General features: G+C 45.0%; 1 protein-coding gene across 1 annotated transcript in view; it reads left to right on the top strand.

Moving 5' to 3' along the window:
- The first annotated feature begins 240 nt into the window (after positions 1-240).
- Positions 241-16,292, top strand: part of LOC309559473 (cytochrome P450 2C16-like) — a 112,240-nt gene continuing 96,188 nt past the window's right edge. The window contains exon 1 of the mRNA XM_082262745.1: positions 241-450. Coding sequence (XP_082118871.1) covers positions 271-450 — 180 coding nt within the window. The 5' untranslated portion in view covers positions 241-270. The remainder of the gene's footprint in view (positions 451-16,292) is intronic.

Genomic DNA, 16,292 nt, shown 5'->3' with positions numbered 1-16,292 from the left:
ACACCAATTTCAGAGTATTCATTTATTCAAAGATGAAGAAACCCCCTTGCTATAGTGTTGAATATACATTTACATTTTTTTATCTGAAAAAAGAATCTTGGCAAGGATGTACTGGTGAATAATGGTCTGCCTTCAGGGGGTTAGCACCTTCATCATAAAAGTGGCAGTGATGAATTCGGTTCCACTGGACGTTATCCAACACTGCTCCTCCCTTTTATATGAACCAAGAGACTTTTTTGCTGTATCAGATGTTTCAGTCTACGTACCACCATGGAACTGACAGTGCTGTTGACGTCTGTGCTAATACTTCTCTCCTGTTGCTACTTCATCTTCTCAACATGGAAGACGATGTACAGAAAACAGGGGCTCCCACCGGGTCCGACCCCCCTGCCCCTGATCGGAAACTTACTAAATATAAAGATGGGATCATTGGTCAATTCGTTTGTAGAGGTCAGATATCCTTAACTTTCCTTGAACGCATTAAAAGCCTAATGTTAGATGTAGGGTTGAATTTACCATCTATTATTTTGTAATATTTAAAGCAGTATTAAATTCCAAAACAAAAATGTATTACATTGCAGTTCAATCATTCTTAGATATGGTGGCTGCATTTATTCTCTTTTTTAGGCTTTTTTCCATTATTTTTACACGGTTGTTCAGCCCACTACGTCTGATATTTTTCAACTTCCTTCAACAGACCAAGCTGTCCAGACAAGGTAGCAGTTAGAAGGATGAGAAAAACAATTTACCACTGACAGGGGTGCTTACAGTGGTTAGCTTTTATTTATGTACTATAAAACCTTTATCCCAAAAGGAACAAATGTTTGCTTTTCCTGTTTATAAAGTTTTAGCTGGAATTCAGCTTTAATTTGTTAGACAAGTCTATCTAAATCCTCTAGTGTAGCACTACCCGTTGCCTAGACTGACAACCTGCTGTCCAAAGGTGTCTGCTTTACTACTTCATTTCAGAATGCAGAGACCCTAAGACAGAAATGTTGTTACTGGCCAGATCACCAGGTAAAACAGAGGGGAAAAAAATCCTACAAAAAAAAGAAACCTAATGCAGCTAGCTACCATATCTAATGATTGGTAAGTTGCAATATATTACATTTTTGTTAGATTTAATACCGCTTTAAAAGAATTGTTTCACCAGAGGCTGACATTTCAGGGTTTTTTTTTTTTTAATGATGTAGGTTTAAAATAAACAATGACTTATTATAGAAAAAAAATGTGGACTGGACTAAATACACCTCTGATTTCTTTTGTTGTTATACCAGTCATTAATTATAGTGCTCGCTATATGCAGCAAGTGAAAATGAATTGCCTCTTTGCTTTTTCATATACTAATGCAAAAAGTAGTCTAACTGATCGGCACATACAATATTAAAGTGTGTCACTGAAGATCGTGATGCTCTGCTGTACAGAAAGTCTTGTCACCGTTTGTTCTATTGCTTATACATTTTTACCCTTATGGGAATTCCAATGGAGATAGGTGAGGGTTATAACCAATGCCATACCAACATGAGATCAGAGCCAGGCATTGTCAGTGCAAAATGCTGAATCCACACAAATCATTCGTATTCCTCTGGGCAACCCTCCAAAACCTTTTTTTTATTAATTTCTTTTTTGACAAAAGAGGGAACATTTGCTGACACAATGCATTTTTTTTACTGAAGGCCTAAAACATGATAAAATCTCCTATTAGAAACTAACCAATTTTTAAACAGTATAAATAATATGAAAACATAAACAATATTCATAGCAAGTACTTGGCTTGGCTTAAAAATTTGAGCATGTGTTAGGAGCAAGAGATGAACTTACTCTGCAGCGTGCTCTGCTTGTCTCACCTCTACCAGCCAACGGAAACAATGCTCCTTCTGCTCCCATTAGCTGGCAGGGGAGTGGTCCTCACAAGGTGTCCTCATTGCTCCATGTGCCTAGACTTCTCACTCTTGATCAGTCTACAACCTTGAAATTTTCCACAGTTTGTTACAACCCAAAACGTAAATGTATTTTATTGGGATTTTATGTGATAAGCCATAATTGGCACATAATTGTGAAGTGGTAAGAAAATGATAAATGGATTGACCTAAAAATTTTAGCAAAAATTCTGGCTGACAGATTGCGCCCTTTCCTGGAGAAGATCAATGGCCCTGAACAGGTGGGATTCATGCCTGGCAGAGAAGCCAGGGATAATATTATTAAATCTCTGAACATGATTCATGGAGCCCGTTCGGCCAGATTTGAAGGTCTTCTGCTTTCAACTGACACAGAGAAGGCCTTTGATCGGGTTGCATGGGACTTCCTCTTCGCCACGTGCGAACATGTGGGCCCAGGGACTAACATGAGATCATGGATACAAGCTCTCTATGCGAAACCACAAGCAAAAGTCAGGGTCAATGGTATCTTCTCTAATCCATTAACACTCCATAATGGCACAAGACAAGGATGCCCTTTATCTCCCCTTCTATTCATACTGACCATAGAGCCACATATTAGATCAATTAACTTGGACCCATCAATACAGGGCATGAAATTACATTCAAAAGAATTTAAAGTTTCAGCATATGCAGATGATCTCTTATTTTATATAGCACAGCCACACATCCCAATACCCGATTTTAGATTCCTCTCCAACTTTAAAATGAACAACTCAAAATCGGAAGCTCTTGACCTAACCCTACCCCCAGATATGCCCTTACAGATGGGAGCAAACATCTTTGAAATACCTTGGTATTAGACTGACCGCCAACCTCGACAATCTATTTGACACCAATTTCTTACCCTTGCTGAAGGCAATAGGAATTGACTTGAAGAATTGGGACAGAGGGAGATTCTCGTGGTTTGGCAGAGCAGCTATTATCAAGATGGCCATCCTCCCTTGTCTTCTATATTTATTCCACGCTCTACCTATCCACATACCCACTTCCTTTTTCTGCAAATTAACAGCTTTACAAAGATCCTTTACATGGGCAAATAAACACCCACGCATTCGACTTCAATATCTCCAATTAAACAAAACAGACGGTGGAATGGGCATCCCAAATTTTCAAAAATGCTACTATGCAACCCATCTTACAAGGCTAATAGATTGGCACTGTCACAGCTCCATTAAGGACTGGGTGAACATAGAATGCCATTGGACCCAGTTTGATACATACTTTCTTCCCTGGTCTAACCCGCTAGTATATCCACAGGCAATAACGAAACACCCACTGATTAGCACCACACTAGCAATCTTCCATTAACTAGCATCCAAATACAATCTCTCCTCCTGGTCTGGCCCACTTACCTCACTCCTTAATAACCCTGATGTTGGAAATAGATCCCTTGTTGTTACACAGGGAGGAACAACAAGGGCTGTGCTGGCAAACAGATGTTTCCACAACTCAAAATTCTTAAATTTCCCAGAAATAAAAAAACGATGCTCGACAAGCCATCCTCTCACATTCTGGAACTATGTTCAGATGCATGACTTTCTCCACGGTCATAAATCTCGGATGAATTTCCATAGAAGCCTCACAAGCTTTGAAAATAGCTGCCGACTCCAAACTTCAATGAGAACAGTTACCTCAAATATAAATGGATTAATGATAAGCTACCTGACTCTACAGATGTGCACAAAACACTCCGGGAAAATTATCTAGGCTGCTCGTTTACAAATGCACAGTGGAAAAAGTCTTGCATCTTCTCTGACCAATGCTCACTCAGTACACGCCTTCAGGAATCAGCATTTAAAATCAGGACTCAGTGGTATAGAACCCCAGTTATGCTTAGGAAATTGTTCCCTACAGTGTTAGACTCCTGTTGGAGATGCAACAAGGAACGTGGAATGTTCTTACACCTCTGGTGGGACTGCCCACAAATAAGGACATACTGGGAATCTATAGCGCACTGGATTAAACACATTACAGACCTAGACCTAGACATTCCTTCTTCACATCAACCCTTTTTCCTATAAAAAATACAAATCCTCTCTAGTATGACACTTGTTGAATGCTGCCAAGAGTCTTATCCCAATGCATTGGAATTCCACCCAGACACCTTCTATTGCGGACTGGATAATTAAAATGAAAATGATAAATGGTTTTTCATTTTTTTTTTTTTTTTCAAATATCTAAAAAGTGTGGCATGCATTTGTATTCAGCCCCCTTTACTCTGATACCCCTAACTAAAATCTAGTATAACCAATTGTCTTCAGAAGTCACCCAATTAGTAAATGGAGTGTAATTTAATCTCAGTATAAATAAAGCTGTTCTATGAAGCCCTCAGAGGTTCTTCAGAGAACCTTAGTGAACAAACTGCACCATGAAGGCCAAAGAATACAAGAGGCAAGTTGGCGGGTAAGGTTATGGAGAAGTTTAAAGCAGGGTTAGATTATAAACAAATATCCCAAGCTTTGAACATGGAGCACTGCTCAATCCATAATCCGAAAATGAAAAGATTATGGCACAACTGCAAACCTACCAAGACATGGCCGTCCACCTAAACTGACAGGCCGGGCAAGGAGAGCATTAATCAGAGAAGCAGCCAAGAGGTCCATGGTAACTCTGGAGGAGCTGCAGAGATCCACAGCTCAGGTGGGAGAATCTGTCCACAGGACAAATATTAGTCGTGCACTCCACAAATCTGGCCTTTATGGAAGAGTGGCAAAAAGAAAGCCATTGTTGAAAGGAAGCCCGTTTGTGAGAAGTAATGTGGGGGACACAGCAAACATGTGGAAGAAGGTGCTCTGGTCAGATGAGATCAAAATGTAACTTTTTGGCCTAAAAGCAAAACGCTATGTGTGGCGGTAAAACACTGCACCTCACCCTGAAAACACGATTCCCCACCATGCAACATGGTGGTGGCAGCATCATGTTGTGGGGATACTTTTCTTCAGCAGGGACAGGCAGGCTGGTCAGAGTTAATGGGTAGATGGATGGAGCCTAATACAGGGCAATCTTAGAAGAAAACATGTTAGAGTCTGCAAAAGACTTGAGACTGGAGTGGAGGTTCACCTTTCAGCAGGATAACAACCCTAAACATACAGCCAGAGCTACAATGGAATGGCTTAGATCAAAGCATATTCATGTGTTGGAATGGCTAAAGTACAGACCTAAACCCAATTGAGAATCTGTGGCAAGGCTTGAAAATTGCAGTTCACAGAGGCTCTCCATCTAATCTGACAGAGATTGAAAAATGAGCAAAAAGTTCTCTCTCTAGCAGTGGCGGCTCGTGAAGTTTTAAGATGGGGGGGCGCAAGACCCCGCCCTTCTATTTTGACCCCTCCCATTTCTCAGAAGCCCCACCCCTTATAGACTACACCCATTTTGTCCCCTGTATTTTGCTTACGTGAACAAATTCTCCCAATATATCACATATTAACCTCCCTGGCGGTATGATTATTTTGGATTTTAGGTGCTGAAAGCGGTACCATTATTTTGCATGTAATTCTTGTGAATAAGCAGTCCAAACCAACTGTATACATTTATTATATATATTATATATATATATGTATGTATACATATATTATGTATACATATATTATATATATATATTATATATATATATATATATATATATATATATATAATGTATAGAGTTGGTTTGGGCTGCTCATTCACAAGAATTACGTGTAATGTGTGTGTATATATATATATATATATGTATATGTGTATATATATATACGTATATATATATATATATATATATATATATATATATATATATATATATATATATATATATATACTGTATATATATATATATATATATATATATATATATATGTATATATATATATACATATATTTACATAAAAAGTACAGTAAAACTGCAGTAAAGGGCACTGGGGGGCAATGTAATGTGATTTTATTTTATTTTGAACGTTATCAGTGTGTTTGGTGCATTTTACATTTGAATTTGCCGCCGGTTCCACCCCCCGGCGGACGTCACGTCGCTGGAGACGGAAGCCGGGGCTCGCAGACGATCGGGAGGAAGCTCCGCCGCCGCACACCGCCCGCAGTCTTCGCTGGATCCCGGAGAAAAGGTAAGTAAAACCTCCTCCAGCATCCAGCGATCTTCTTAGCACTACCCCAAATGTGACTTCGGGGTTACCGCTTTTGGCACTAAAATCTTACCCCGAGTCACACTCGGGAATACCGCTAGGAAGGTTAAGGGGTCTCTCAGTACTAGTATATCCTATAATAGGGAGCAGGGGCCCTATTATGGGATATACTGTGAGAGGCACCCTATTATGGGATACACTGACTGAGAGTGGCACAAACCCCACAGTACAGACCCCCTAGCACAAACCCCACAGTACAGGCCCCCTAGCACTAATCCCACAGTACAGACCCCCTAGCACTAATCCCACAGTACAGGCCCCCTTTCAATGCAGCGACCAGCGTACATGCCCCCTTTCAATGTAGTGACCAGCGTACATGCCCCTTTCAATGTAGTGACCAGCGTACAGGCCCCCTTTCAATGTAGTGACCAGCGTACATGCCCCTTTCAATGTAGTGACCAGCGTACAGGCCCCCTTTCAATGTAGTGACCAGCGTATATGCCCCTTTCAATGTAGTGACAAACGTACATGCCCCTTTCAATGTAGTGACCAGGGTACAGGCCCCCTTTCAATGTAGTTACCAGCGTACATGCCCCTTTCAATGTAGTGACCAGCGTACATGCCCCCTTTCAATGTAGTGGCCAGCGTACATGCCCCCTTCAATGTAGTGATCAGCGTACATTCCCCCTTCAATGTAGTGACCAGCATACATGCCCCCTTTCAATGTAGTGACCAGCGTACATGCCCCTTTCAATGTAGTGACAAGCGTACATGCCCCTTTCAATGTAGTGACCAGCATACATGTCCCTTTCAATGTAGTGACAAGCATACATGCCCCTTTCAATGTAGTGACCAGCATACATGACCCCTTTCATCCATCCATGATGATATATATAATGATATCTGCACACTCTGGTCTGGGCCCGGCCTGGGTAACTTGATATTATTCTTGCACCGTGACCTGCCTGTAACTACCTGTTCTGGCCTGGCCTGGGTCCATCCATCCATCCATGATGGATGGATGGACCCAGGCCAGGCCAGAACAGGTAGGTAGTACAGGCACTCAGGCAGGTCACGGTGCAAGATTTATCAAGTTACCCAGGCTGGGCCCAGACCAGAGTGCAGATATCCTTATCATCATGGATGGATGGACCCAGGCCAGGGGAAAACAGGTAGGTACAGGCATGTGAGGTCACGGTGCAAGAGGAATAACATCAAGTTACCCAGGCCGGGCCCAGACCATAGTGTGCAGATATGATTATATATATATATCAATCCATGGATGGATGGATGATCCATCCATCCATTATGATATATATATAAGGATATCTGCACTCTGGTCTGGGCCCGGCCTGGGTAACTTGATAAATCTTGCACCGTGACCTGCCTGTACCTACCTGTTCTGGCCTGGCCTGGGTCCATCCATCCATGATGGGTGGATGGATGGACCCAGCCCATGGCAGAACATGTAGGTACAGGCATGTAGCCCAAATCAAGGCACACTGTGGTCTACATCTGCACAGACCAGTTGGTCACTGACAGCATCACACATGCTGCAGCCAGGCACACATAGCCAGGCACACATAGCCAGGCACACATAGCCAGTGCTGCAGCTGTTCTCCCTCTCCTTGCCTGCGCAGTGGCGGCCTGCAGCAATGGTGATGGCAAATTGGCAATGGCATGGCAATCTAATTTGGCAATGTCTGCCCACAGTGCTGCCCAGCATTTTTTTTTGGGGGGATGATCACGGACTCACGGAGACCTGAGGACTGGAGGAGAGGAGGACTGACAGGTCAGGAGGACTGAGGACTCACTTACCGTGACCGACTGGTAACTTGTTCCAGATGACCTCCGCTCCTCGAGATGCTGCGCGCAGTGCGCGGAAGGCCCGCCGGGCCGCCGCCGCCCGATCCAACTCGCCGAGTGGTCCTGGTCCCCGAATCTCCATCCTGCTCCAGGCTCCTGGTGGACTGGTCCTCCTGGTGAGCGACTCACTGACTCGAGTCGTCGCTCGTCGCCGTCGGTCTGACTCGGGCTGCCCAGTGCGGAGCTGCGGATGGGACGTCTATCTCCAATGCAGCAGCGCGACACACTCGGGCGGTAAGGAAGAAGGCAGAAGCAGTGACCCCGGGGCAGTGCTACGCCCCACGCGTCACGTCACCAGCTGATGTCCCACTGTGATTGGTCCAGGCTGGAGACTGGACCAAACACAGCCAGGATATCACGAAGGTGGGGGTGGCGAAGCGCCGTTTCCGGCGCTCAGGTTACGCCCCCAGAATGCAGTCAATCGGCGCCTCTTCTGGGTTGTAAACCCCACCCCCCCCCCTTTAGCCACCACATAGGTCGGCGATTACGGCGAACCGATTGCTTTTTTTATATAACTTTATTGTTCTTTTTGTCTTTTTTTTTTTTTTTTTTTAGGGGGGGCGCCCTGGCGCCCCCTATGCACGGGCCGCCACTGCTCTCTAGATGTGCAAAGCTGGAAGAGACATACCAAAAAAGGCTTTCAGCTGTAATTGCAGCGAAAGGTGGTTCTACAAAGTATTGTCTCAGGGGAGCTGAATACAAATGCACGCCACACTTTTCACATATTCATTTGTAAAATATTTTGAAAACCAATTATCATTTTCCTTCCACTTCACAATTATGTGCCACTTTGTGTTGGTCTATCACACAAAATCCCAATAAAATGCATTGTAACAAGAAAAAATGTGGAAAATGTCAAGGGGTATGAATACTTTTTTCAAGGCACTGTACCACTACCTCTGGTTTTGTTTATATGAGTAGCCTCTAATAAACTTCACAATAAACTAGCCACCACAATAATAGTATATCCAATGTCATTGGGGTTGGCAGTATTCTTCAGTTATTTTGATAATTGCCAAAGTAATTATAATATCATTGTCACTAATAAATTCCTCAGAATTTATAAATCCTAATAGCACAGTTAAGATAAGTGTAGCACCCTCCAATGTAGGTGCTAGGTAAAGTATAGTGGGCCTTGTCTGCTTATCAGCAGGGCCATGTTTTTAGTTAGGTTGGCATGTGTTCCCAGGTGTGCCTGTTGTGTTGAGGAGTTTCCCCACTGTGTGCCAATGAGGGCTCTCATTGGGCAGTGGAGGAAACCAGACCAATAGCGCACCAGGGCTTGTATCCATCCTGGAAGGGCAGATTCTGCCGCACAGCATTCTGGGAGGGGGTATAGGTCTGTGGGGAGCACTTGACACATGGAGGAAGCAGAGTCCCAGGAGGGAGATGACGGCTGTTTCTCCTCCTGTCAGGAAGAATCAGGTGTCCCAGGCGGCTGGCCTGAATGGACACAGAGCTGAGCTGCAGTGAGGATCTAGGTGTGCTGAGGACCAGCAGAGCATTGGGGTCGAGTTTCAGGAAAGCATTCTGAGTCGTGAGTACTGCAAACTGCACCTGGGGGTCTGCCTAGCAGAGGGGACCACTCCGGAGAAGGTCAGAGGGATCCAGGAGCTAGCTAGCCGGTACAGGAATATAAAAAAGGGGGTGCCAGAGATTACACTGAAGAGTAAAGGGGATGCCAGCGGTTGGGCCCTGAAGTCTAAAGTGTTAAGCGCTGCAGCATCTTTGCTAGTGGCTACCTCAGTCAGAGAAGACTACAGGGAGTAATGCACAGGACTTTTAAGCTGTGAGGAAGCATCAGAAGTCAAGTTTCAGTTCACAGACCGCAAATCAGGTTTACAAGCGTCAGTAAGCATTGGTCGGCATTCAGCGGGCGCCAAGACAGCGATAGGCGGCATTTTTCTCAAGTGTCCCAGATTTGTACCTAGTTGAGCCAGAGGAGTATCCCACTCATTCCCTTCCCCCATCCAAGTTCCTACAATAAAACTAAAAACCAAAGACGCCGGACTGTTCATTGTCTCGGATCTCACACTTGGGCAACAAGCTTAAATGCGCTGTTGGTGTTAACGGTAACCATGGCAGACACACGTCAGGCCCAATGCCTGGAAATATTGCTACATAAGCATGTGATTAAGAAAATGCCTGTAAATCATACCCCTGAATACCACTGCTTTTAGGTACAACATTGCAATGCCTTAATTGATGTTTGTTCTGTTCCAAATACCATTTTACGCATTGAAATAATTCCTTAAGCCCATCTGTTAAGACAGTAGAGTTACTTGCTAAGCAGCACCATCCACTGGTATACGGCTATGTGTATGCTAGCCTACCCTGTCCACAGCCACGGGAAAACACAAAATATCTTGTTTTGCATTTTCCCATGGCCGTCGGTCAAAATGTTCCTATCCTGAATGCAATCCTTCCACATTCAGGAGAGGGAGGTTTAACCTCACCTAAATGTGACAGCTCCTAAACTCTGCTAGAAGCCTATATGTACATGGACACATAGACTTTTATGGTGCTGAGTTTAGGAGCTTTGGCAAAAAAAAACATAAACGCTTGTAAACTCAAGTTCAGGAGTTCCCAGTGTAAATGAAACCTAACACTTCCACGAGTAAATCCTCAGTGAGGGAGATAAAAGATCCTTCTCCAGACCAGGACTTCAGGACAGTGTCTTCCAGCAAATAATCCTTTAGCAATCTTCTCTAAGCCCTCAGCCCAACTCCTGCTGAGGCCAAGACTACAATATCATGTTTCACTAACTCTCTCCTACTCTCTCCTAGGGGCAGCAGCCCCAGGAAAGCTCCAACCCTCCCTGGCCTCCCAAACATTTATCACCCCCATCCACCTTCTGGATGCCTCCTTCAAGGCATTGGCTGGAGCATGCTAAATATCTTCACCCTGGTCATTTGAATCTCCCTGCCCTATTCTCTGGAAACTTCTTCCATAAGCAGGTGGGAGAAATTAAACACTCAGCTCCGGAAACCCTGAATGGACAAAATTAATCAATCACTGCTCCACTCACTACAGTGAAGCCAAATATTAAATTTAGCCTCACAGCCTCTTTATAGGAGGGTACTATATATACACTATATTGCCAAAAGTATTGGGACACCTGCCTTTACATGCACATGCACTTTAATGGCATCCCAGTCTTAGTCTGTAGGGTTTAATTAAGTTGGTCCATCCTTTGCAACTATAACAGCTTCAACTCTTCTGGGAAAGCTGTCCACAAGGTTTAAGAGTGTGTTTATGGAAATGTTTGACCATTCTTCCAGAAGCACATTTGTAAAGTCAGGCACTGATGTTGGACGAAAAGGCCTGGCTCGCAGTCTCCGCTATAATTCATCCCAAAGGTGTTCTATCGGGTTGAGGTCAGGACAGTAAAGTTCCTCCACCCCAAACTCGCCTAACCATGTCTTTATGGACTTTGCTTTGTGCACTGGTGTGCAGTCATGTTGGAATAGGAAGGGGCCATCTCCAAACTGTTCCCACAAAATTGGGAGCATGAAATTGTCCAAAATGTTTTGGTATGCTGACTCCTTAAGATTTCCCTTCACTGGGTTCACTAGAACTAAGGGGCCAAGCCCAACTCCTGCAGAACAACCCCACACCATAATCCCCACTTCACCAAATTATTTGAACCAGTGCACAAAGTAAGTTCCATAAGGATGTGGCTAAGAGAGTCTGTAGTAGAGGAACTTGACTGGCCTGACCTAAACCCAATAGAACACCCTTTGGGATGAATTAGAGCAGAGACTGCAAGCCAGGCCTTCTTGTCCAACATCAGCGCCTGACCTCACAAATGCGCTTCTGGAAGAATGGTCAAACATTCCCATAGACACACTCCTAAACCTTGTTGACAGCCTTCCCAGAGGAGTTGAAGCTGTTATAGCTGCAAAGGGTGGGCCAACTGAATATTGAACCCTATGGACTAGGACTGGAATGCCATTAAAGTTCATGTGCGTGTAGAGGCAGGCGTCCCAATACTTTTGGCAATATAGTGTATGTTGCTGTATGTTGCTAAATGTACATGCATAGACAGGTTATAAATCCATTAACACATTATCATGGAATTAATTAGGGTTGATAAAGTTGGCAGACTCTTCCTAATTCTTTTCAAAAGGCAAACTGTAACAAGAGAAATGTTAATTGGCCAAATGGGCAATTGTTTACTGTCATGAGCAACTAGGGTTGTAAACACCAGAATGGCCTTGATAGGGTCTTTTCATGTTACGATCCAAAGTGTTTGATCAACCAATCAGCTGCCTTTACATCTTAGAAGATGGGGAAAGAAACTGTGTGTAGCGCTCCCCCTAAAGAGCCCCTAGTGAATTTGGTCCTATTTCCCCCTTTAGGACACACACAGCCAGGTACACAGCATTTTCTTCATTCCACTGGCTCAGGGACTAGTCTAAGGGTTCTTTGTAGTGTTTTTTGTAACATGAACATGGATAAACATAGGGAGCATAAGATACCCTGATGAACTGCTAATGGACAACTGGAGGACTCCTCAACTTCTAGCTGCACTCCACACACTACTGGCTGTATTTATGGCTGCACTGCACATGCCAAATGCCCCACAGGATTCCTAATGCTGCTGGTGACTCTATCAGGAGTTTAAAAGCTACACACTGTCATTTCTCTTCATCATTGGGGGTCATTTACTCACTTAGACACAGGTTCACAGCTTGCCTCCTACCAATATCCACCAGGCTCTTCCTAGTGAGGGAGATGTAGACTCACAATGCTGCAGGACAGTTGGACTGCTTCCTACCAACCTCCTCCCGACTCTCTTCAATAAGCTTCCTCCTGACCCAGCTTGATCGCTTTACAAAGGATTTGAGAATAGCCGCCCCCCCCCCCAGTTAAGCCTAGCTGGGACCTTGGCGTCTTCACAAAGACTTCTTGAACACTTTACAGGAGTCTCCTCCTGCAGAACTGGACCCAAGAATGCTGCTGCTGCTCAGGCCTCATGCTATTTATAAGCTCCTCCTCCACCTTCTGGGCACAACTCCCCAAGGATTGGCTGGGGTGCCATAAATATTCAGGCTATGTGCCCTGTTCTTCCTCCTGCTATGATTCTATAATTTTCTAGAAGACAGGGGGAAGTAACAGAGCAGCAGCATGTGAAACACTGAGCAAACCTAAATCAACCCCTGCTCCACTAATTACAGAGGAGCTAAACTAAATTGACCTAGAAGCCTACTCTACACTAGGAGGATGTTACATGTATATCAAGAAAGGATTTTTTTTTGCCAGAGAGTTATTATGGAAGGATGGGTCTGGAGTAGGGATAGACTGATATGTTTTTTTCAGGGCCGATACCGATACCGGTATTTTGGTCACAATATATCGGTATCGGCCGACATGGGCCAATATTTTTTACATTTAAAGTTTTGAAAAATAAAGACAATTTTTGACACAAATCAGGTACCGAACATGTTAATTTTTATTTAATGCTTAATGGCTGGCTTTCTGGCACCCTGTGGTGGGTGGCTGGCTTGATGGCACCCTGTGGTGGATGGCTGGCTGTTTGGCACTCTGTGGTGGGTGGGTGGCTGTCTGGCTGGCACCCTGTAGGGGATGGCTGTCTGTCTGGCACATTGTGGTGGGTGGCTGGCTGTCTGGCACCATGTGGTGGGTGGCTGGCTGGCTGGCAACCTGTGGTGGGTGGCTGGCTGTCTCCCTGTGGTGGGTGGCTGGCTTGCTGGCACCCTGTGGTGGATGGCTGGCTGTCTGGCACCCTGTGGTGGGTGGCTGTCTGGCACTTTGTGGTGGGTGGCTGGCTATCTGGCACCCTGTGGTGGGTGGCTGGCTGGCTGGCACCCTGTGATGGGTGGGTGGCTGACTGGCACCCTGTGGTAGGTGGGTGGCTGGCACAGGGGCTGTGGGTGGCTGTCTGGTACAGGGCCTGTGGGCGGCTGGCTGGTACAGTGCCCGTGGCTGGCTGATACAGTGCCTGTGGGTGGCTGGCTGTCTGGCACCCTGTCTGTGGGTGACTGGCTGGCTGGCACCCTGTGGTGGGTGGCTGGCTGGCTGACACCCTGTGGTGGGTGGGTGACTGGCACAGGGGCTGTGGGTGGCTGGCTGGTACAGGGCCTGTGGGTGGCTGGCTGGCTGGTACAGTGCCTGTGGCTGGCTGGTACAGGGCCTGTGGGTGGCTGACTGGCTGGTACAGAGCCTGTGGATAGTTGGCTAGCTCACTGGTACAGTGCCTGTGGCTTACTGGCTGGTACCGGGCCTGTGGATGTGGGTGGCTGGCTGGCACCAGGCTGCTGTGGGTGGGTGTATGGCTGTGATACACTCCCGCAAGACTAGTCCCGACTCCAGACTAAGCTGTCCAAGGCGAGGGAGGCGGCCTAAGAAGGCAGAATGATGTCACAAAAATATCGGCAATATCGGCCAGTTCCGGGGCCGATACCAGTGTATCGGGGAAAGTGCATATTGGCCACCGATATATTGGCCTTGGCGATAATCTGTCTATCCCTAGTCTGGAGCTGGCCTAATTTTCAGCAGGAATGTGGAGGAACGTGGGGGAACGCGGGGGAACATGGGGGAAGGCAGATTCCGCACTGACTGTATGTTATGGGAAGGGGTGCTGGGGTGTTCTGCAGGGTCTATTGATGCTGGCTGCTGGGGGATCTATTCTAGCTGTAAAGGATATATTTTTGCGGGGGGGGGGTCTGTTGTTGCTGGTGGGGAACCTATTGTTGCTGGGGGAGTGGATCTTATATTGTTGGGGGGAGGTCATTGTTTGCTGGGAGATATCTACTGTTGAGGGAGGGGTCTATTGGTGCTGGCTGCTGGAGAGTTTACTGATGCTGGCTGTGGGGAGATCTGTTGTTGCTGCCGGGGGGGGGGGGGGTCTATTGTTGCTGGGGGATTTATTGTCGCTGCGGATGAGGGGGAGTTTGGAGTGGTCTATTGTGGTAAGGGGGGATCTATTGTTGCTATAGTCTCTTGTGACTGGCTGCAGGGGATCAATTTTACAGATATTCTTGTTATCATTAACATATTGCATGCAAATGACTTATCCCCACAAAATGATACTTAGTTGTGTATTCCCTAAAAGGGCAGTAATGGCAGGTGGGTAGGTGAAACCAAGGAACCGTACTCGGAGGTGGGTAGGGGTGGGGAAAAGGGGTTGGAAAGGGAGAGTTTCTGCACCTATTGTCTGAGAAAAAAAAGCCCTGGTCTAGAGTACAGCATAATCTATTGCATGCATGGAAGCCACCTGGGTGCATAATATAGATCAGACATGACTGCTGGATGGGTGGAGTGTCTATATGCGAACTATGATATGACAGGAGAACTGGTTACACTGGAGGCTTCTGATCATTGCAATATCTTGCATATATTCTGTTGGACTTTGCAAATATCAAAGGATCCTGCGAGCTACTACGACCAACACTGTTATAATCAAGCCAGCTGCAAGCACCGATCACCATTAAGGATGATCGAACTTTTGAAAAGTTCGGTTCGGCCAGAACATCCGAACTTCCCTAAAGTTCGGCCCGGATTTCAGAACCCCATTGAAATCAATGGGACCCGAACTTCGGTAATCAAAAAACACCATTTTGAAGCCCCAAAACCCAATAAATGCCCCTAAAAAGTGCCTAGGGTTCTGGGTCATGCCCCATTAACTATTAATCACACAAAAAAAAGTTCTTAAAAATTGCCATTTTTGATAAAAAAGCCAAAAATGTCCAGAACCATGAAAAAAAAAGATAATTTTTCAGTAGAACAGGGATGTGGTTCGGGAGCCTCCTTTAACTTTAACATCTATATGATCTTTTTTTCTGGTTCTGGACATGCTACAGAGCTGAAACTTCACAGGTACACCTTTTAGACCCCCCAGACACAAAACCACACAGAAGAAAGTTCTTAAAAATTGTCATTTTTGATAAAAAAAGCCAATTATTTAAAAATTTAAAAAAAAAATTAAAAAAAAAAAAAGAGATTTTTTGATTTTTACTTTGGATTTAGTATCTGGGGGGTCTAAAAAGTGTACATGTGAAGTCTAGCTCTGAAGCATGTCCAGAACCCCCCAAAAATTAGCATTTTCTTATAATTTTTATTAGAACAGGAATACGGCTTCTCTACGGCGTTTTTTCTTGCATTTATCGGGCATTTTTGGAGGCAGGCATGACTTTTTTTGGATTTAGTGTCTGGGGGGTCTAAAAAGTGTACCTGTGAAGTTTCAGCTCTGTAGCATGTCCAGAACCATAAAAAAAAAGATCGTTTGTATTAGAAAACTTTAAGCACAGGAATATGGCTTCTCTGCTGTAACACCTTGCCGGTTTAATAGAAGGCATTTTTTTGGGTTCTTTGCAGTCAGGAAAAACATCTGAACTTGTGTATAGTGGTACTG

The sequence above is a fragment of the Pelophylax lessonae genome (assembly GCF_965119305.1).
Source record: "Pelophylax lessonae genome assembly, chromosome: 7".
NCBI classification, from domain to species: Eukaryota; Metazoa; Chordata; class Amphibia; order Anura; family Ranidae; genus Pelophylax; species Pelophylax lessonae.
This window is presented reverse-complemented; position numbering and strand designations above follow the sequence as displayed.